The sequence below is a fragment of the Benincasa hispida genome, chromosome 3, assembly GCF_027475165.1.
Source record: "Benincasa hispida cultivar pf3 chromosome 3, pf3_genome.v1.1, whole genome shotgun sequence".
In the NCBI taxonomy this organism is placed as follows: Eukaryota; Viridiplantae; Streptophyta; class Magnoliopsida; order Cucurbitales; family Cucurbitaceae; genus Benincasa; species Benincasa hispida.
The window spans coordinates 77,899,177-77,920,025 of record NC_143480.1 but is presented as its reverse complement, the minus strand read 5'-3'; the positions used below and the strand labels follow the sequence as shown (position 1 = coordinate 77,920,025).

Sequence of the window (20,849 nt, the reverse complement as noted above, 5' to 3'; positions counted from 1 at the left end):
TCAGTGGGATTTATACTTGGATTCTGCTAAGAAAACTTGTTGCTCAATGCATTCCCTTCACCGCAATTCATTTCATTAATTTCACCATATAAAATAACGCATCAATAACACTTGTTTCAACAAATCCTGAAGGTCACTGATTTGGATACTCGGAGGATTGGAAGGTGCCACATCAAAGGCAGTGGCGACAACCACAACAGATGGAGAACCATGCTTACAAGAATTCTTGGACTTTCTAGTGTACCTTGGGGGCCAAGGTGGTTTGGTAGGATAGTTGTCCAAGATATGACCATGCTTGTGGCAATACCTACACCCAATGGTAGGACTCATAGAAAACTTATGACCATGCAATTTACAGTTTTTGCAAAAATATGACTCAGTCAGAAAACATGAATGTGTGGTTCGAGAGCAACATCCGGTGACTGTGAGAAGACTAGCCCAAGCCGCTTTTGCTCAAGGAGAAATTCCTGAATTGCAGCATCAAGGGATGGTAAAGAACTGCAATGCAACAAGGTAACACGAACAGATTAATATTCTGAACGAAGTCCCATAAAAACCTTGATAAGTTGTAGATTATCTGGACTAATCATAGCCCTGGTATAACTGAGTCCAAATAGGCTGGAGAATGACAAGGTACTCATTCATAAATTGTTCGGTCTCCTAATTAATGCCAACAAGAGTAGTATGAAGTTAATAGTAGTGAGCAAGACCAACAATTTGGAACTGCGCAAACAAAAAATCCCAAAGTTCTATAGCAATATCAGGTGCATCAAATTGGGTGTGGATAGTAGGGATGGAAGTGTTACCCAACTAGATGATTATTTGATGATTTTTGCTATCCCAGTCCTCTAGTCTTTCAACAAACTTATTATCTTCTTCAGTAGCTCCTTTGACAGGTTTAGCGACATCATCGATAACAACTTGCCATAACTTACGACCAATCAAGAAGCTCTTCATTTGATAGGCTCAAGTAATGTAGTTTGTGCCATCAAGTATAAATTTGATCAAACAAAAGATGTCACATTTTTCCATTACCACGAAAAATAATTAGAAACAGACATGTTAGTCAATTGGTCAGCTCAATATGGCTCGACTCGGCTCAATATCGGCTCCACTCATCTTGACTTGACTTGGCTTTGTAAACCCTGAGCCCTAATTTCTCTACTTGTGTACGTTTCCTACTGAGACCAGTATGGTGAGTAGGTTAATGTGAGACTTAATGTTTAATTGTAGGGAAAAGGGTAAAATGTTAGAAGAAATGTTTAAGTTTGGAAGCTTAACTCTTGGGTGAAGCTAGAAAATTGGCTAAGTGTTTGTCCATGCTTTGGCCTTGTGCTAGGCGTTGGAGTTGAGTCAAGGGCGTTGGCCTTACTCATTTGATAGGTTAGTTGGGCATTTAAAGAAGCCAAGTGTGGCTGAGTGAAGAAAAGCCATGCAGCAACCAAGTTTTGGAGGTTAGCATGCATGCGGCAGAATCAGGTGTGTGTGAGCGTAGGCACTGGGCATTGGAGAGTTACGCACGCAGACAATCGTGTAGCTATCTATTATTCTAAACGATGCGCTAAGCGATGCGCGATAGCACTACATGATAGGCAGTGGTGCTACACAATAGGCGATGGCTCTACACGATAAGCATAAGCGCTAGGTGATGTGCTACACGATGGCGCTACATGATAGGCATGAGCACTAGACGGTGGCCGTGATGCGTTAGATGATGGGGTCAACACTACACGATGAGCGACAACAAGAGATACACGATGAGCGATAGCGAGAGATACATGATGAGCGACAATGAGAGATACACGATGAGCGACAGCAAGAGCTATGCGATGGGTGCTGAGCTAAACGATTAAAGCATACATTGATAGTGGATGAAGTAATCAGTCTTAACCACCAATTAAGGGGCAACAACTGTCCTGAGCATCAGATTTAACTCCATTTAAGCTGGAGGTGTCATGCTAGGCTTTAATGGTAAACAATGGGAAGTAGTATAAAAGGGAGGCTAAACTTCAAAAGCTCAGTTTGAACAATTCCTCCATGAAAATTGAGAGATCTTGGTGTCAATAAAAAGCTCTGAAAGTCTAGTTTTAGAGGTGACACTGCTGGAAGAAGGTCTCACCAGAATAAGTCCGAGAAGGGAAAAAGTGACCAGAGGATCAATTCACGGGTGAATCCAAGCCGTCGATGAAGAATTGACGCTCCACGACGAACCATGAAGAGTTTGAAGCTGAAATTTTAAGGTAAGCTTCCTGAGACAATTCGAAAAAAGTTTGTAGAAGAAAATTTCTTGAGATGAGCTCTAGAAGTTGAGTTATTAATTCCGTAATTTGAATCTAGAATTTTATGAACAAGCAGGCAACTGCTTGGGTTCAGTAAGTTGGCAGCTCAGAGAAGGCGCTCGGGCAGATTAAGGGTTGAGCACTCTTATGCATTGGACTTGCTGTGTGGGCCGAGGAAGGCTTGCGTTGAAGTCTTAGATGCATAAGCAGCCTTTGTGGATGACCATGTGCGGTAAGAGGAACACTTAACGTAAATGTTGGTTGCACAAGTGGGATGCGTTTGTGTGGTGTGGTTGGACGCATAGCAAGAGCCAAAGTCTCAAGAAAATTTCTAAGTACTAGACCTACAACAAGGTATGCGTTTGAGTGAAAGTCTTCTAGGGAAAGGCTAAACGCGAAACTTATTTGAGTGTTAGTCTCAAAGGGAGACCAATGCTAGTAGCTAAATATATGCTTTTGTGTCCACAGGATTGACACCAATGTTAGAATCATATCAACCTTGTAGGAGTAGTCCTAAGAGTTGTGAGTGACTGAATATTCACAATGTTTTTAAAGAAACCATGTTTTTTAAGAAAGAATATTCTCATGCTAGCTAGTTTTACAAAGTAGTTTTCCAAGCAAACTATGAGTTATTATTTTCAAACACATGCCATATATGAAAGTTTGTGAAAAACTATTTATGTGCGTTTAAATGCACAAAGCATGCGTTAGTACCTTTGAAGACATGGTTTCATGCGTTTAGCTTTACATGCTTTAAAGAGTAAGTCATAGTATGACTAGTTTTACTTTAAGCTTCATACTGAGGGACATTGAGAAGTTATCTGAGCAGCTCGATATTGAGGGACATTGAGAAGGTATCTGAGCAGTAGTACCTAAGGTATGACGGTAATTAGTTATAACCATGTGCATGTAGGTAGTTCAAAGTTAGAGATTGAGCAAAAGGGTTTTCTCTTGACTAAGTCAGAGATTAAGCAAAAGGGTTCTCTCTTGACTAAGCAGTTGATGTTGGGATTTAACCACAGCAAAGTTCTTCTCGACTAAGTAACAGTTTAATATTTTATGATGAAAATAACTTTACATGTTTTATGCTTGGAAATTTTTATATTTCAGTACAAGTTTACTGTAAAGATTTATATTTAAATATGATCTCTTTATTGAGACTTATGCATGAGAATCAGTTTTCTTTCTTAAGTCATTCACTGGGCTAGCAAGCGAACCCCGTTTTTCAAATGTTTTTCTTTTCTCCAAGTAGAGGTCAAATCCTCCGAAGGTAGCTCTGCATCTGCCCTGCCACTCAAAGACAAGAGTTATTGTAACCCGTTAGCTAGGTGGTTACTGTAAATATTGTACACATGTTATAGTTGTTCATGTAGGGACTAAGTTTGGATGTCGGAATTATGATACTTGTAATGTAATCTTTGTAAATGTTTTCTGTTTAATAGTTAATGTATTTTAGCCATAGAGGCAACCGCTGTGTTTGAGATTCCATGTTGGTATCAGATTATTTCCACTATAGTTAGTAGGCAGTAAGTGTCATAAAAGGGTTGATAACTACTGCAGTAATATCCTTTCCTAGGCTAAAAAAGTAGTCTGTGAGAGGGTGTGACAGGTTGGTATTAGAGCATAAGATTTTGGGTGAAAGAGAGATTGCATGCATTAGATTAAGTCCCATAAGTATGTCTCTAACATATATACTTGTTAACTAAGCAAAGATGCTGAGGAAACGTGACAGGTTGAGTAGACAGACGGAGGAGAGGAATGTTGACCATACCAGCAGAGGCCTTGAAGTTAGACAGGACCTAGATCGGAAGGGGAAGAGAGTTACAGAGCCAGTAGGGCAAGAGAAGACTTCTGAAAATGAGTCGAGTACCCCACGAGTGAGTACAGATCCTCAGATGGAGAATCGAATATTTGATAGAATCGGCCAGAGATTAACGGCGAGTGTAGGATCGATTCAGACAGATCCAGAAAAGAAATACGGCGTTGAGAGGCTGAAAGCTTTAGCTACCATGACGTTTGATGAAGCCACAGATCCAGCAGATGTTGAAGTCTAGTTGGACTTGATTGGGAAATGCTTTAGTGTTATGAGATGCCCTGAGAACCGTAAGGTTGAGTTAACAGCGTTCTTGCTATAGAAAGAGGCTGAGAAATGGTGGAAAGTGATAAAGGCCAGGAGGAGCAGTTCAGAAGCTATATCTTGGCCTGAGTTTAGAAAAGTATTTGAGGACAAATACTACCTTAGTTCTTTCAGAGAAGCAAAAAGGGATAAGTTTCTTAGGCTAACTCAGGGATCGATGACGGTTGTTGTGTACGAGCAAATATTTACAGAGTTATCTCAGTATGTCGTTCCGATCATTGTGGCAGAGAAAAAGAGATGTAGGAGATTTAATAATGGCCTAAGAAGAAAGATACATACTCCCATTACCTCTACAGCTAATTAGGTGGATTTCATACAGTTAGTTGAAACCGCTATGTGCGGAGTGTAGGGGTGGTAAACCAACTACAAAAAGGTGCAGAGCAGCACATGACTCTAGTACAGACAAGAGGTACGAGTTTTAGACCTCCGTTCTCTGGACAGTCAGGTATGAGGAGTCATGGAGGCACGAGCCAGCAGGGTTCGAGTAAAAAAAGTTCAAGACCTGCAATGGGACCGAGTAATAGATCGGTAACAGGTGGTGCTAGTGAGTCAGTAGCTAGTATAGGAAGGAAACTACTGTGTGCGAACTATGGTAAGCACCATGTAGGAATATGTTATGGCAACAGAAATGTTTGTTACCAGTGCAGACAAGTGGGGCACTTCAAGAGATTGTCCCCAGCTAGTTCGAGAAGCACAGGGTGAACAAAGAGTAGTTACCCAGGTTATAGACCAATCTAGAGTGACCAGAGCCAGAGGTGAGGGATTCGGTGTAGCTAAGTAGAAAAGGATAGTAAGACGACCGCAACAATAGCAGCAGCAGTAGGGTAGAGTATATGTTGTGACACACCAGGAAGTAGAAGAGTCTCCAGATGCCGTAACTGGTAAGATAACTTTATGTAATCAGCCCGCTTATGTGTTATTTGATCCTGGTGCTACGAACTCATTCGGATCTAGCATGTTTGCATTACATATAAATAGAATGCTTGAGCGTATGAATGAGGACTTTTTTATTTCTACGCCTGTAGGAGTTACTCTAGTTGTGCATGAGTATTACAGAAGTTGTGAAATAGATATTAGGAATCGGAGTTTATGGGTTAACTTGATTGCACTAAAGTTTCTAGAGTTTGATGTTATCTTAGGCATGGATTTCCTAAGTAAACATTATGCCACTGTGGATTGTTTTAAGAAAGAGATAGCATTTAAGAAGCCAGGTGAATAAGAGATAACCCTGGTAAGGAGTAAAAGAATACTTCTAGGAAGTTTAATATTAGCAATGAAGGCTAGGAAGCTGCTGAGTAAGGGATGTGAAGCTTATTTAGCCTATGTGACGGTTTCACAAAATAGGAAGTTGAAACCTGAAGATGTATCTGTGGTACAAGAATTCTTAGATGTGTTCCCTAAAGAGTTACTAGGTTTACACCTGACAAGGAAGTTGAGTTTACTATTGATTTAGTTTTAGGTACAGCAAATATTTCCCAGGCACCATATAAAATGGCGCCAACAGAACTGAAAGAGTTGAAAGTTCAGTTACAGGAATTTGTTGATAAGGGGTACATCAGACCCAGTGTGTCGCCTTGGAGAGCATCGGTCTTGTTTGTTAAGAAGAAAGATGGTACTCTAAGATTATATATAGACTATAGACAGTTAAATAAGGTGACAATTAAGAACAAGTACCCATTGCCTTGTATAGATGATCTCTTCGATCAATTAAAGGGAGCCACAGTGTTCTCTAAGATAGATTTGAGATCAGGTTATCACCAGTTGAAGGTGAAGAAATAGATGTTCCAAATACTGCTTTTAGGACCAGGTATGGACATTATGAGTTCCTAGTAATGTCATTTGCTTTAATGAATGCTCCTACGGTATTTATGGACTTGATGAACAAGATATTTCATCTTTACCTGGATCAGATTGTGATAGTTTTCATAGACGATATATTAGTATATTCTAGTAGTGTAGAGAAGCACAATTAACATCTAAGATTAGTGCTACAAATGTTAAGAGAAAATAAGTTATATGCCAAGTTTAGTAAGTGTGATTTCTAGTTAAATCAAGTTGTATTTCTTGGGCATATAGTTTCCGCATTCGGAGTTAGTGTAGATTCCCAAAAGACAGAAGCGATAGTTAACTAGGAACGACCCATGACTGTAACAGAGGAACGCATTTTTTTGGGTTTAGCAAGTTATTACAAGAGATTCGTGGAGGGCTTTTCTAAGATAGCTCTACCATTGACAAACCTAATCAGAAAAGATGCAAAGTTTGAGTGGTCGCCAGAATGCGAGCATAGTTTCCAAGAGTTGAAACAGAGGTTAGTAACAGCACCAATGCTGACTTTACCTATACCAGGTAAAGAGTTTGAAGTTTATTGTGATGCATCTCGACAAGGATTAGAATGTGTGCTGATCCAGGAAGGAAAGGTAGTGGCCTATGCTTCTCGTCAGTTAAAGAAGCATGAATGTAACTACCCTACACACGATTTGGAGTTAGCAGCAGTCGTGTTGGCTTTAAAGTTTTGAGACATTACCTTTTTGGTGAACGTTGTCATATATTCACTGATCATAAGAGTCTGAAGTATATCTTTGATAAAAAAAAAAAGAGCTAAACTTGAGACAAAAAAGATGGATCAAGTTGATCAAGGATCATGACTGTACAATTGATTATCACCTAGGTAAAGCAAATGTGGTGGCTGATGCTCTAAGTAGAAAGACGGATCAGCCAAAGCTACTATCTATTCAGTAAGAAGTGTACTGATACATGAGTTGTATAGTGCTAAAGTGGCATCATCAGTTATTCAGACAGGAGGTTTGATAGCTTCATTTCAAGTATGTCCTACTTTAGTAGATGATATTCTATGTGAATAGTTAAGAGATTTTGATCTTCAGAAGTTAGCTGAAGAAGTAAGTAAAGGTCCAAGAACGGACTATCAGTTAAGAGCAGATAAAGTGCTATTGAAGGAAGGTAGAATATGTGTACCTAATACCTTAGCACTTAAGCAGGCTATTCTAGAAGAGGCACATAGTTCAGCTTATGCTATACATCTAGGTAGTACGAAGATGTATAGAACATTAAAGAAGTCGTACTAATGGCCTGGTATGAAAAGAGAAATAGCAGAGTATGTTGACAGATGTTTAGTGTGTCAGCAAGTTAAGCATGAACGACAAAGACTAGCAAGATTGCTTAATCCACTCCCAGTACCAAAGTGGAAGTGGGAGCATGTTACGATGGATTTCTTGTTTGGGTTACCTAGGACACCAACGAGCTATGATGGTATATGTGTCATCGTGGATAGATTGACAAAAACAACCAAGTTTTTACTTGTTAAGTTTACTTTTACCCTAGACTAGTTAGCTAAGTTGTATGTTGACATAATTGTAAGTCAGTTTGGAGCTCCAATTTCGATTGTACCATATCGAGATTCTAAGTTTACATCAAAGTTCTAGCCTAACTTGCAGAAAGCTATGGGTATCAAGCTATATTTCAGTACAGCTTTTCATCCACAGACGGATGGTCAGTCTGAGCGGACGATTCAGACATTAGAGGACATGCTGAGGGCATGTGTCTTGCAGTTCAAGGGCAATTAGGATATGCATCTATCGTTGATCGAATTTACGTATAACAATAGTTATCATTCAAGTATCGGAATGGCACCATATGAAGCTTTATATGAGAGACCATGTAGAACTCCGGTATGTTGGAATGAAGTGGGCAAAAGGAAACTATTAGGTCTAGAACTTGTTTAGCAGACGTCAGACAATGTTAAGATTAAAAGAGAAAATCTTAAAATAGCTCGAGACAGACAAAAGAGTTATGCAGATAAGTGGAGAAGAGAATTGGAATTCGAAGTTGGCAATTAAATATTTCTTAAGTTGTCTCCATGGAAAGGAATACTTAGGTTTGATAGGAAAGGGAAGTTAAGCTCGAGATACATTGGACCTTACGAGATAATAGAGCGAGTTGGCTCAATGGCATAAAGGTTAGAGTTACCTCTAGAGTTATCTCGTATCCATGATGTGTTTCATGTGGCAATGCTAAAGAAGTATGTGCCAGATCCTACCCGTGTTACCTGAGCAACCAGTGCAGTTGAAAGAAAATTTTTCATACGAAGAAGAACCATTGGAGATTCTTAATAGGAAAGAGCAAATCTTGAGGAACAAGACAATACTTTGGTAAAGGTATTATGGAGAAACCATAGCACTGAAGAAGCTACATAGGAAGCTGAGGAGCAAATGAAAAACAAGTATCCGCAGTTGTTTAATTGACGGACTTGTAGCAAAATTTCGAGGACGAAATTTTCTTAAGGGAGAGATAAATGTAAACCCTGAGCTCTAATTTCTCTACTTGTGTATGTTCCTTACTGAGACCAGTATGGTGATAGGTTAATGTGAGAATTAATGTTTATTGTAGGGAAAAGGGTAAAATGTTAGAAGAAATGTTTAATTTTGGAAGCTTGACTCTTAGGTGAAACTAGAAAATTGGCTAAGTGTTTGCCCATGCTTTGGCCTTGTGCTAGGCGTTGGAGTTGAGTCAAGGGCATTGGCCTTACTCATTTGAGAGGTTAGTTGGGCATCTAAGGAAGCCAAGTGTGGTCGAGTGAAGAAAAGCCATGCGTTGGACAAGGCATGTGGCAACCAAGTTTTGGAGGTTAACATGCATGCGGCAGAATCAGGTGTGCACGAGTGTGGGCACTGGGCATTGGAGTGTTGCACATGCAGACGATCGTGTAGCTACATACGTCGTTAAACGATGTGCTAGACAATAGTGCTACACAATAGGCGATGACGCTACATGATAAGTGATGGCGCTACACGAAAAGTATACGTGCTAGGCGATGCACTACACGATAGGCATGAGCGCTAGAAGATGGGCGTGATGTGTTAGACGATGGGGTCAGCGCTACACGATGAGCGATAGCGAGAGATACACGATGAGCAACAGCGAGAGCATGCGATGGGCGTTGAGCTAAACAATTGAAGGATGCATTGATAGTGGATGAAATAATCAGTCTTAACCACCGATTAAGGGTCAACAACTATCCTAAGCACCGAATTTAACTCCATTTAAGCTGGAGGTGTCATGCTAGGCTTTAATGGTAAACAGTGGGAAGCAGTATAAAAAGAAGACTGAACTTCAAAAGCTCAGTTTGAACAATTCCTCCCTACAAATTGAAAGATCTTGGTGTCTTGGAAAGCTCTGAGAGTCTATTTCAGAGGTGATGCTGTCGAAAGAAGATCTCACTGGAATAAGGCCGAAGAAGGGAAAAAGTGATCAGAGGTTAAGTTCATAGGTGAATCTAGGCTATCGATGAAGAATTAAAGCTCCATGACGAACCACGAAGATTTTGAAGCTGAAATTTTAAGTTAAGCTTCTTGAGACAATTCTAAACAAGTTTGTAGAAGAAAAATTGTTGAGATGAGCTCTAGAAGTTGAGTTATTAATTCCGCAAGTTGAATCTGGAATTCTATGAACAAGCAGGCAGCTGCTTGGGTTGAATAAGTTGGCAGCTCAGAGTTGGCGCTCGGGCAGACTAAGGGCTGAGCACTCCTATGCGTTGGACCTATTGTATGGGATAAGGAAGGCTTGTGTTGAAGTCTTGGATGCATAAGGCTTCCAACCACACCTCACAAACGCATCCCACTTGTGCAACCAACACTTGCACTAAGTACTAAACCTATAGCAAGGTATGTGTTTGAGTGAAAGTCTTCTAAGAGAAGGCTAAACGCAAAACTTATTTGAGAGTTAGTTTCAAAAGGGGGACCAATGCTAGTACCTAAATATATGCTTTTGTGTCCACATGATTGACACCAGTGTTAGAAGCATATCAACCTTTGAGAGTAGTTCTAAAAGTTGTGAGTGACTAAATATTCATAATGTTTTTAAAGAAACCATGTTTTTAAGAAAGATTATTCTCATGCTAGCTAGTTTTACAAAATAGTTTTCCAAGCAAACTATGAGTTATTGTTTTCAAACGCATGCCATATTTGAAAGTTTGTTGAAAAACTATTTATATGTGTTTAAATGCACAAAGCAACGTTAGTATCTTTAAAGACATGTTTTCATGTGTTTAGCTTTACATACTTTAAAGAGTAAGTCATAGTATGACTAGTTTTACTTTAAGCTTGATACCGAGAGACGTTGAGAAAGTATCCAAGCATCTCGATACTGAGGGATATTGAAAAGGTATCTGAGCAGTAGTACCTAAGGTATGATGGTACTTAGTTATCACCACGTGCATGTAAGTAGTTCAAAGCCAGATATTGAGCAAAAGGGTTCTCTCTTAACTAAGAAGTTGACATTGAGATTTAATCACAGCAGGGTTATTCTCGACTAAGGAACAGTTTAATGTTTTATGATGAAAACAACTTTACATGTTTTATGCTTGGAAAATGTTTATATTTCAATACAAGGTTACTGTAAAGATTTATATTTCAGCATGATCTCTTTATTGAGACTTATGCATGAGAATTAGTTTTTTTTCTTAAGTCACTCACTGGGCTAGCAAGCTCACCCCGTTTTTCAAATGTTTTTCTTTTCCCTAGGTAGCAGTTAAATCCTCAGAAGATAGCTCTACATCTGCTCTGCCACTCAAAGACAAGAGTTATTGTAACCCGTTAGCTAGGTGGTTACTGTAAATATTGTACACATGTTATAGTTGTTCATGTAGGGACTAAGTTTGGATGTCGGGACTTATGAGACTTGTAATGTAATCTCTGTAGATGTTTTGTGTTTAATAGTTAATGTTTATTTTGGCCATAGAGGCACCCACTGTGTTTGAGATTGCATATGGTATCAGATTATTTCCATTAGAGTTAGTAGGCAGTAAGTGTCACAAAAGGGTTGATAACTGCTGCAGTCATGTCCTTTCCTAGGCTAAGAGAGTAGTCTGGGAGGGGGTATGACAGGCTCGGCTTAGCTAGGGTTTATTCGTCAAACAGATGGAAATAAACGGCGGTGGATCTGATGGATCTAGACGGACGTGATAAGGCTAGAATGGTAGAGGTTGACAACCGAAAAATCGCTTGGCATACAGGAACGAATGACAACAAACGATAAAGTTTGTGCAACCCTTCAACGGACAAGAACCACGAGCGAATCTTCTGGTACAGAGAACAGGAACCACGAATCGACTGTAGCTGAGACCCATGAATCGACTGACCTAACGGAGATGAAGACAACAGTGACGCTGATGGTGAACGAGGTCGGTGGACGGGAACGGAGTGGCACTGACAGAGACGAAGATAACTACGGCGCTGATGGTGGTAGAGGTCGGTGGTGAGGTTTTAAAAGCAGTAATGCAAAATTATGTGTAGGGCTCTGATACCATGTAAACTTTTATGTTTCCCTTGATCAATAATGTGGAGTACAAGAGTATAAATAGATATACAAGGTAAGGCACCTAAAATAGATAGCTAAATCTTAACAGAATACTCAACCTATCAAATTACAGGAACAAATCGTAACCAATCCAACAAATTATAGGTAACCAATCTTTATACAATTTAACACTTTATATTGGTTATTATGCCTTCAAGTTGCTCATTTGTTATCTTCATTTTATTTGTGGAATTTTGTTAGCTCAAAAGCCTGATCTGATTTTCGTTCATGAGCCCTAGGGGTCCTCCTCCTGCTATTTTGACTCTTAGCTACAAACTTTTTAAAGGTAATCATGTTCCTGATCTCATTGCTCCTCCCCACTTTGATAATGAGGATGCTCCAAGTTTTTCCATGGTTTCTTCACCGCTTGGGAGATTATGCAATTGTTGATTACTGAGTCTCAAAATCTAACTATTTAAATTCAGCGAGCTGCTGAACATACAATTGAAGTGGATATCTTATTGCAAATGATGTGCCTGGTGGCTTCTACAATCGATGATGCTTATTTCTCTAAGGGAATGGATGATTTTGTTACTCCGAATGTCTGACTTTATGTGTAGTTGGTGTTTTTTTTTAAGTCATAAAGAGGGAGAATGATTGGTTGGGTTGGTCACTGTTTGGCTATCGGCGAAAATGTTGGTTTATATTTGATGATTGTTGGTGTGGTGTCGTTTTATGGTCTTTCGAATTTTGTGAATGCTTTTGTTAGTGAAAATGTTAAAATTTATTAAATCTGAAATTGATTGTGCTCTTTTCTCATCTTGTGAATTGATTGTTTCTCTAGAATATCAGTGGTTATTATGCTTCTACATGTTCTACCTTAAAAAGTAATAGCCAAAAAGGGAGTTTATAGAGATTTTGTTTTGACTATATTTGTTTAAGGGAGCTTGACTTTGCTCTTTACTTTTCTGTGTTTATCTTTGATGTTCTTGGATTCGTTGTAACATCGTGTCTAATAAGTTTGTCACGTGCTAGATAACCTAAAATTTCATATTAATAAAGATAATGAAGAGATAATTGGGAATATGTAATTTATGACGTCTAAATTTAATTTAATATTTATAAGAGTATTAAGGGTATTTTAGGATAAAATAAAGTCATCATCACTTGGAGGAACCCTTTTGCTAAAATTCAGGAAACATGAGTCCAATTTCCTTAAAATGATTCGAGTCCAGTTTCCCTTTTGGGATCTCTCGCAGTCGGATTCTCTACAACTCCCTCACTTGTCGGCCCAACAAGGCCCAACACGAATCCGAAAACACCATCCATCGGCCTCGGAATTGCCGTCTCGTCTTTGAACTCAATTTGTCCTTTTATTATTTCTTCGGCCTCTTCGATAACTCAAAAGGCCATCCCCAATCACCTTTGCAGCAGCTAGTCGCATTTGATGGCTTCAGATTTGGGCGCCTCCAATTTCTTCCCGATACTATATATTTCCATTTGAAATCCCACATAACAACCGATTCCTTCTTCTTCAGCTGCTCAATCTGTCCATTCCATGTTCATGGATTGTCATTTCAGAACCCCTTCTTCTTCCTCTGCTAACTTTGTGCCATCTTCTCTCAAGAATGAAACGATTTTGCCCAGAAAATTTGTCTCCTCACCAAGAAAAACATATTTCCCTTCGTGGGTCTCTCAGATTTCTGTAAGAAAATGTGTTAGTAGCCATCTTCAGCTTAAGTCATCTAATGGGCATCCCTTGAATGCAGTTTTTTTACCAGATGGTGGGTATTTTTTTGCATGTACTTTAATTTTTTGTTTGGTTCAATTGCCTGTTTCTAGTATTCTTATGAATGAAAATCAAATTTCCTTGTTCTTCCTTTCAATTTTAACTTAATGTTTTTTGTGGACGGACATGGGAGTGGCTATTTCATCTGATACTTCTTTCTGCCCTGTGTTGATAGCCTTTCATACTAAGAACTCGTTTGATAACTGTTTGCTTTTTAGTTTTTAGTTTTTGAAAATTAAGCATCGAAACACTTTTTTAATTCACGAGTAATTTATTTATTTAGTTATCATCTACTTTTGACTATTGTGTTCCAAATTCAATCCAAGAATTCAAATCTTTCCTTAATGACATCCATTGTATAGAAATGACAAGGAAACATGCTCAATTTTCAAAAACAAAAAATAAAAAGTCAAATGATAATTAATCGGGGCCTAAGTTTTTTGCTGATTGGGATACGCTTGCTTGAGAAGTTAATTCTTCTATGATGTTTTTTGGTTTTTTATGCATTCACATATATACTCATCTTTAAATGCTCACTGATATATTTGGAAAAGAATGAGTGATACTTTGTGAAAGCTGCATTCCTCATTATTTTATTGCTTTATTTGAAATATCTCTGTTCATTTTCCTCAAATGTATGCTTTTTTTTTCTCTCTTTCTTGGTTATCCATTTTGTTGCTGAAACCTGAGTGGAACATGAACTTAGGTAGTCCTGGAAGTTCTCTTCTCAATGAACAAATTGCACTTCAGGAGGAAGACAAATCTGTTCTGGATTCAGATAAAGCTCAATCTACACTCAGTATAACTGTTGTTGGAGCTTCAGGTGACCTGGCAAAAAAGAAGATCTTTCCCGCACTTTTTGCTCTTTATTATGAGGATTGTCTACCAGAGGTCTTATCTCATGCCACAAATCTGCCTTCTAGTCAGTAGTCTGAAAAAGCTTACTAATTCTTTTGTTTTCTTTTTCACTTTCAGGATTTTATCGTGTTTGGTTATGCTCGGACTAGTATGACTGATGAGCAACTCCGAAATATGATTAGTAAAACTCTGACTTGCAGAATTGATAAGAGGTAATGTAAGCCCCGTTTGATAATGATTTTGTTTTTATGTGTTTGTTTTTTGTTTTTGTAATTTATGCTTGTTTTCTCCCAATTTCATTACCATCTTTTCACTTTTATAAAAGAAACATTTTGAATTCCTAGTCAAATTCTAAAAACAAAAACATTTTTTTTAGTTTTTGAAACTTGACTTGGATTTTGAAGACATTTTTAGAATGTGGATAACAATACAAAGAAACTCAAGTAAAAGCAAGGATTAAAATATTCATTGATATGTCTATATATATGTTAATTGGATCGATATTACATAATATTTAATTTATATCTTTAATATATTTTATAAATACTCATAAAACATAAAAAATATCCTCTATAATTTCTAATATGATGATATACCCTAATATCAAGATCTAGTATAACTTAGATTGAAAGTAAAAACAACTTAATAATTATTTTAGATAATTTTTTTTTAATTTACAGAAGTATCCGTTGGTATCGATATTTTATTGATATATCCTTCTTTTGATATATTCGTAAAATTGAAATGTGAATATCAATATCAATATTTGATATTTTAATCTTTGGATAAAGGTAATGGTTATAAGCTTAATTTGCAAAAACTAAGAACCAAAAATTAAACAGGACCATAGGTATTGTTAACATTTATGATCACAAACTTTTTTTCTTTCTATATTGATAAGCAACATGGGTCGCAGGGCAAACTGTGAGGACAAGATGGATGAATTTTTAAAAAGATGCTTTTACCATTCTGGTCAATATAGCTCTGAGGAAGATTTCTCTGAGTTGGACAGGAAGTTGAAAGAAAAAGAGGTAATTTGCAGGCTCTTGATTGTATAAGTAAGATTGTATATAATCTGTCATTTTTTACTAGTAACTATTATTGTTAGTCATTAAAAGCACTCAACAATGTACCAGTATAAAATGCTATAGAACGCTCCTTCTGAACTCAGGGGTGGCTTTATGCTATTCATTAAGTGTGCTTAAGACAGTTTTAACAACTTATCGATGAAAAGTATGGTTTCTGTTTTTTTTTTTTTTTTTTTTTTTTTTTCCCTTCTAAAAAAAGATAGTTTTAACAACTTATCAAAACTCCAGGTTGGTTCACTTATTCTACAGCAGTTCAAGTATGACTGTTGTACTGGCTTTTAATTTCTCGTCTTTGTTGCATTATTTCTGAGTAGTCTACTGGTCTCCCTTTTGGTCAGGTTGGTTCATTAGCTCTGACGTGGAAATTGGAAGACTTAGGCCTCATTTGATAATAATTTTGGTCTTGTTTGGTAACCATTTTGTTTTTTGTTTTTATTTTTTGAAAATTAATCTTTAAACACCCCTTCTACCTCTATCTAATTTTGTTTTCTTTGCTATCTACTTTTTATCATTGTTTTCAAAAACCAAATCAAGTTTTGAAAACTAAAAAAAATTCATTTTTGTTTTTTAAATTTGGTTAAAAATTCAACTCGATTGTATTCTTTTGCTTCTGCTGAAGTCTAGGATATGTTGGAACTTTGGCTTTTGAAGACCAATATGGATTTGTCATGGTTTTCATCGGCTAAACTAAACTCTTCCTTCTTAGGCACTTGTGTATTGATCTGCATATGCATCATGGCAAGTTGATTGAAGCAATCTGTTTTATGTTTTGAATCTTTTGTATGATAATCTTCTTCCTTTCAGGATGGAAAAGTTTCAAATAGATTATTTTATTTATCAATTCCTCCGAACATATTCGTCGACGTTGTCAAGTGTGCTAGCCAACGGGCATCTTCAGGAAGTGGTTGGACTAGAGTCATTGTTGAAAAGCCATTTGGCCGTGACTCAGATTCTTCTGGTGAGCTAACCAGAAGTTTAAAGCAATATCTCACAGAAGACCAAATATTTAGGTGAAACCTCCTACACTAATCGAGTTGGCAGATCTAAAGAGAGAAATTTACTTTTAATGATAATCTTTTTAGGATTGACCATTATTTGGGCAAGGAGCTTGTAGAGAATCTGTCCGTTCTTCGGTTCTCCAATCTTGTTTTTGAGCCTCTTTGGTCCAGGAGCTATATCCGCAATGTCCAATTGATATTTTCTGAAGATTTTGGAACAGAGGGGCGGGGAGGGTGAGTGTCACATCCTTCTGATATTGCAGTTTGGAAAATGATAATAGAGTAGCAATGCATTTTTTTGTTTTTCATGGACAATATTAGTCAACTGTCTATTGTTCTTTTCCAGATACTTTGATAACTATGGAATCATACGAGATATAATGCAAAACCATCTTCTTCAAATTTTGGCTCTATTTGCTATGGAGACACCTGTCAGTTTAGACGCCGAGGATATCAGGAACGAAAAGGTACCCAATCATTTTTCTTCATATGTCTCTGGTGTTCTGGCAATTTATAGTTGCATCAGATAACATGTAGAAGAGCATTGCTTTGATATTGGTTAAATCACATTTTTATACCTTGAATTTTTAGGTTTGAGGTTTCTTATGTACAGTCGTGAATGTTAGTGTTTCATAGTTCTCTAAACTTTCTAAACTTTCAATTTTGTGTTTAACAAATCTGTTAATTCCAAAATTCATAGTTCTATTTATACAAAATGGAAATTTAGTCTTATTAGTGTAATAATTCAATTTTAGTCTTATAAATTAGTTAATTTTCAAATACGTTTAGGAGTTTTTTAACACAGAATTGAAAGTTCATTAACTTTATAGTTAGGAACTTATTTGATACAAAATTGAAAATTATAAAATCTATTAGGCATTTTTTAAAGTTGAGCAACTTGTTAGATACAAAAGTCTGACTAAACTTGAAATTTAATCTTTGATATTTACTGGAAAGATTATTTAGCTTTTGACATTATGGTCACTTTGGCTGTGGTAATAGTGATTAGTGTCTATTATTGTGATTCAGGTAAAGGTCCTGAAGTCAATGAGACCTCTGCAACTTGAAGATGTAGTTGTTGGGCAATACAAGGGGCACAGCAAAGGTGGGAAATCATACTCTGCATATATAGATGATCCAACTGTTCCCAATGATAGCATCACTCCGACATTTGCGGCAGCTGCTATTTTTATCGATAATGCCAGATGGGATGGGGTGCCCTTCTTGATGAAAGCTGGAAAGGCTTTACATACAAGGAGGTTGTTATTTCATTCTTTATAATGATTTTTCTTTTGTTATCAGTTTGAGCACATTATGGCAATTTGATTTTGAATAACCTTGCAAGTTTGTTATGATGTCTCCAGAGCAGAGATCAGGGTTCAGTTCAGACATGTCCCAGGTAACTTATACAAGAGGAACTTCGGAACAGATTTGGACAAAGCTACAAATGAGCTTGTCTTGCGTGTTCAACCCAACGAGGCTATTTATTTGAAGATCAACAATAAAGTTCCTGGTCTCGGAATGCGATTAGATCGTAGTGATCTGAACTTGCTGTATCGATCTAGGTACGAGAACTTTTGCTTCATATTTTATGTTTGCATTTTATTTGTTAATATAATAGAGAAGTACCAGGTGGGGGGTTTGTTGACAATTCAGTGATCATGTGAAGGTACCCAAGCGAAATACCAGATGCATATGAGAGGTTGCTTTTGGATGCTGTTGAAGGGGAGCGAAGGTTATTCATTAGGAGCGACGAGCTCGACGCTGCGTGGTCATTGTTCACTCCATTGTTAAATGAACTTGAAGAGAAAAAGATTGCTCCAGAGCTTTATCCATATGGCAGCAGAGGGCCGGTTGGGGCTCACTACTTAGCTGCCAAGTACAACGTAAGATGGGGAGATCTAGGCGAGGATCGTGACCCGTAGGTAAGTAGAGCATCTCAATGTACAATTGGTTTCGTCATGGCTTAGTAGGTTCACATTCTCGGCAAAATGATATATCATGTGCTTACACAGTGGATTAAGACTGATTGTATAGGGGTGTAGCTATGAATGATAAATGATCCATACTCCTGTCAAGTGATCAATCTCAATTCAAGGGAAGAATTTGCATTTGCAATAATAAAATGCCTAAACTTTCAGTACCAAAGTTGTATTTAACTTTTTTAGTGTTAATGGATAATTTTCTTGTGATTTAATTTATATTCTTTTCAGGTGCTTTGATATCACAAGTTTTAATTGGTTTCTTCATTTTGGTTCGCTTACAACCCACTTTTAAAATTTTATTTTGATCAAAGCTTCTATATTTCTTTCTAATCTTTCTTGCTTAACATTTAAATTCTCGTCAAAATTTAAAAGCAAGAAAAATATTAAAAAAAAAAAAAACAATCTTTTAGTTTGCAAGACTTGGATTGGATTTTAAAAATGGTCAACGAGAGGACTAACATATTTAAATTGTAGTCCTTGATAGTTGACTAATAAGATTTTATGAAAATGTCTAAACATTTATTTTAAAGGTTATTTTTAAATATAGAAAAATGAATTAAAATATTTATAAATATAACAAAATTTCACTGTCTATACATGATAGATTGCAATAAACTATTATCTATGTCTATCTATGTCAATGGATAATAGTCTATCGCAATTTATAATTGATAGATTGTGATATTTTGCTATTATGTTTTAAATAATTTCAGTAATTTTGTCATTTAAAAAAAATTATTTTAAAAGAATTTATTAATTACACTATGACAGGAATAACTCTAATTAAGATTTAACTAAGGGTTGATTTGGTTGCCAATTTGAGTTTTGTTGCCCATTTGAGTTTTATTTTATGTTTTCAAATTTATTGAGTTTAGCAAAAATATGTTTGGTAGACAACTTGGATTCTATTTTTGAAACAAAATATTTTATGTTCTTATTATATCTAATATTTGAATTTCAATTTACGCGCCCAACTCAACGCTTCCTTGCTCACAACCAATCCCTCAAAGCAATGAATGCGGCTCAAAAAAAAGTATGTTCACCCTCCCTCTCCTCTTCGAGTCGAGCTACTTATCTACCCGGATCTTACAGAAATCAGTCCCCCCTGCAACTAGATACTTGATGGTGGACTCTCAATAAGATCAACTTTTTTGATTACATGATGTACTTCTCTGAAAAACATTGGCGCGAGCAATCTAGTATAAGAAGTTCTTCCACCCCCCTCCACTCTTGGATTCTTGAGTGGTAAGGAGCAACTGAATCTAATCCTTTAATATTATATGTGGAGAAACAAGAATCACAAAAATATGAAGATGCTGCTAATATTTCAATTAATAAAGCCCCTAGAGCACCAATGACAACATGGTCCTCAAGAACAGTTGGTTCCATATGGTACCTCAACCAGCTGGGCAAGGGACTACTATTGAAAGAACTCGTTGGGTTGCGTTAGACCGAACTCTAAAAGTCAACTTCAACGGGATCCGGTAGCAGGTGCCTTAAAATGTATTAATTATATTAAATAAAATATAAAAAATTAGAAATATAGTATAATATCATGTTCTAAGCTCAACTCATTTTTTAAAAATTAAAATATATATTATGTAACATATTTTTTTAATCAAATAACTAAGAAGATAAACCCAAACTACTACAACTTAGTGGGTCTTCTGCACCAACAACTGAACATCGATCCGAATAAGTTTGAGATACACATAAAATATTGTTACAATCTATTGGTCACAGTTCCCCAATTGATATTGTCGATGATGAAGACCATAATTCTTTTTGGAAGGTAGTGTCCATCCCAGATGTCGTTTTTTGTATTAGTGACATCGATAGACATTGATAATATGTATCATCATGGCAATCCTACCATTTCAAGAATTCCTTCGAATCAAAACTTTAGTTTTCCAATACGATCTGGACATAATATTCCCACCATGTTTGCACTAGATGAGAACATCGAGCCGTGTAATTTAAGTTATGATAGAAATGATCTATAGAATGGTCATAATATCCAATCAAGATGTACACTACAATATGATTCTCACCATGGATATTGAAGAATCTGAAGAACCACGCACAGTCCCAACACCTTTTATTCATGTTTCAACCCCACTACTCGCATCCCACCAATGGCAATGACTTCAACTCCAATACATCCAAATGTTCAGACCCAACCAAGACCATCTGATAAAACCATCTTACAATGATCTTATCACAATACCGCACGATTCTCTGAATGACGAAGATATACATGTTGGTCAAAATTTCTTTTGCAAGTTTGATTTGTCAATTAAATTGTCAATACTTGCGATAAGAAAGAATTTTGATTATCAAGTAAAGAATTCAATGAAGAGCTTATTAACCATACAGTGTGTAGCGAAGGAATGTAAATGACGGG

The 20,849-nt window shown here is 36.9% G+C and overlaps 1 protein-coding gene across 1 annotated transcript; it reads left to right on the top strand.

The window, feature by feature from the left end:
* Positions 1 to 13,066: 13,066 nt before the first annotated feature.
* Positions 13,067 to 18,661, top strand: LOC120074438 (glucose-6-phosphate 1-dehydrogenase 1, chloroplastic-like). The gene is made up of 10 exons (XM_039027557.2): positions 13,067 to 13,511; positions 14,223 to 14,407; positions 14,492 to 14,586; positions 15,291 to 15,405; positions 16,267 to 16,472; positions 16,545 to 16,694; positions 16,807 to 16,927; positions 17,490 to 17,719; positions 17,825 to 18,025; positions 18,130 to 18,661. The coding sequence occupies exons 1-10, from the start codon at positions 13,286 to 13,288 to the stop codon at positions 18,383 to 18,385; spliced, it is 1,785 nt and encodes a 594-aa protein (XP_038883485.1). The 5' UTR covers positions 13,067 to 13,285; the 3' UTR covers positions 18,386 to 18,661.
* The last annotated feature ends 2,188 nt before the right edge of the window (positions 18,662 to 20,849 follow it).

Excerpts from the sequence above, each read along its gene's own strand:
- LOC120074438 (XM_039027557.2), top strand. The coding sequence starts at position 13,286 with ATGTTCATGGATTGTCATTTCAGAACCCCTTCTTCTTCCTCTGCTAAC. Across the intron at positions 14,587-15,290 it reads ACTTGCAGAATTGATAAGAG|GGCAAACTGTGAGGACAAGA; the intron begins GTAATGTAAGCC and ends CATGGGTCGCAG. Across the intron at positions 17,720-17,824 it reads AAGGCTTTACATACAAGGAG|AGCAGAGATCAGGGTTCAGT; the intron begins GTTGTTATTTCA and ends TGATGTCTCCAG.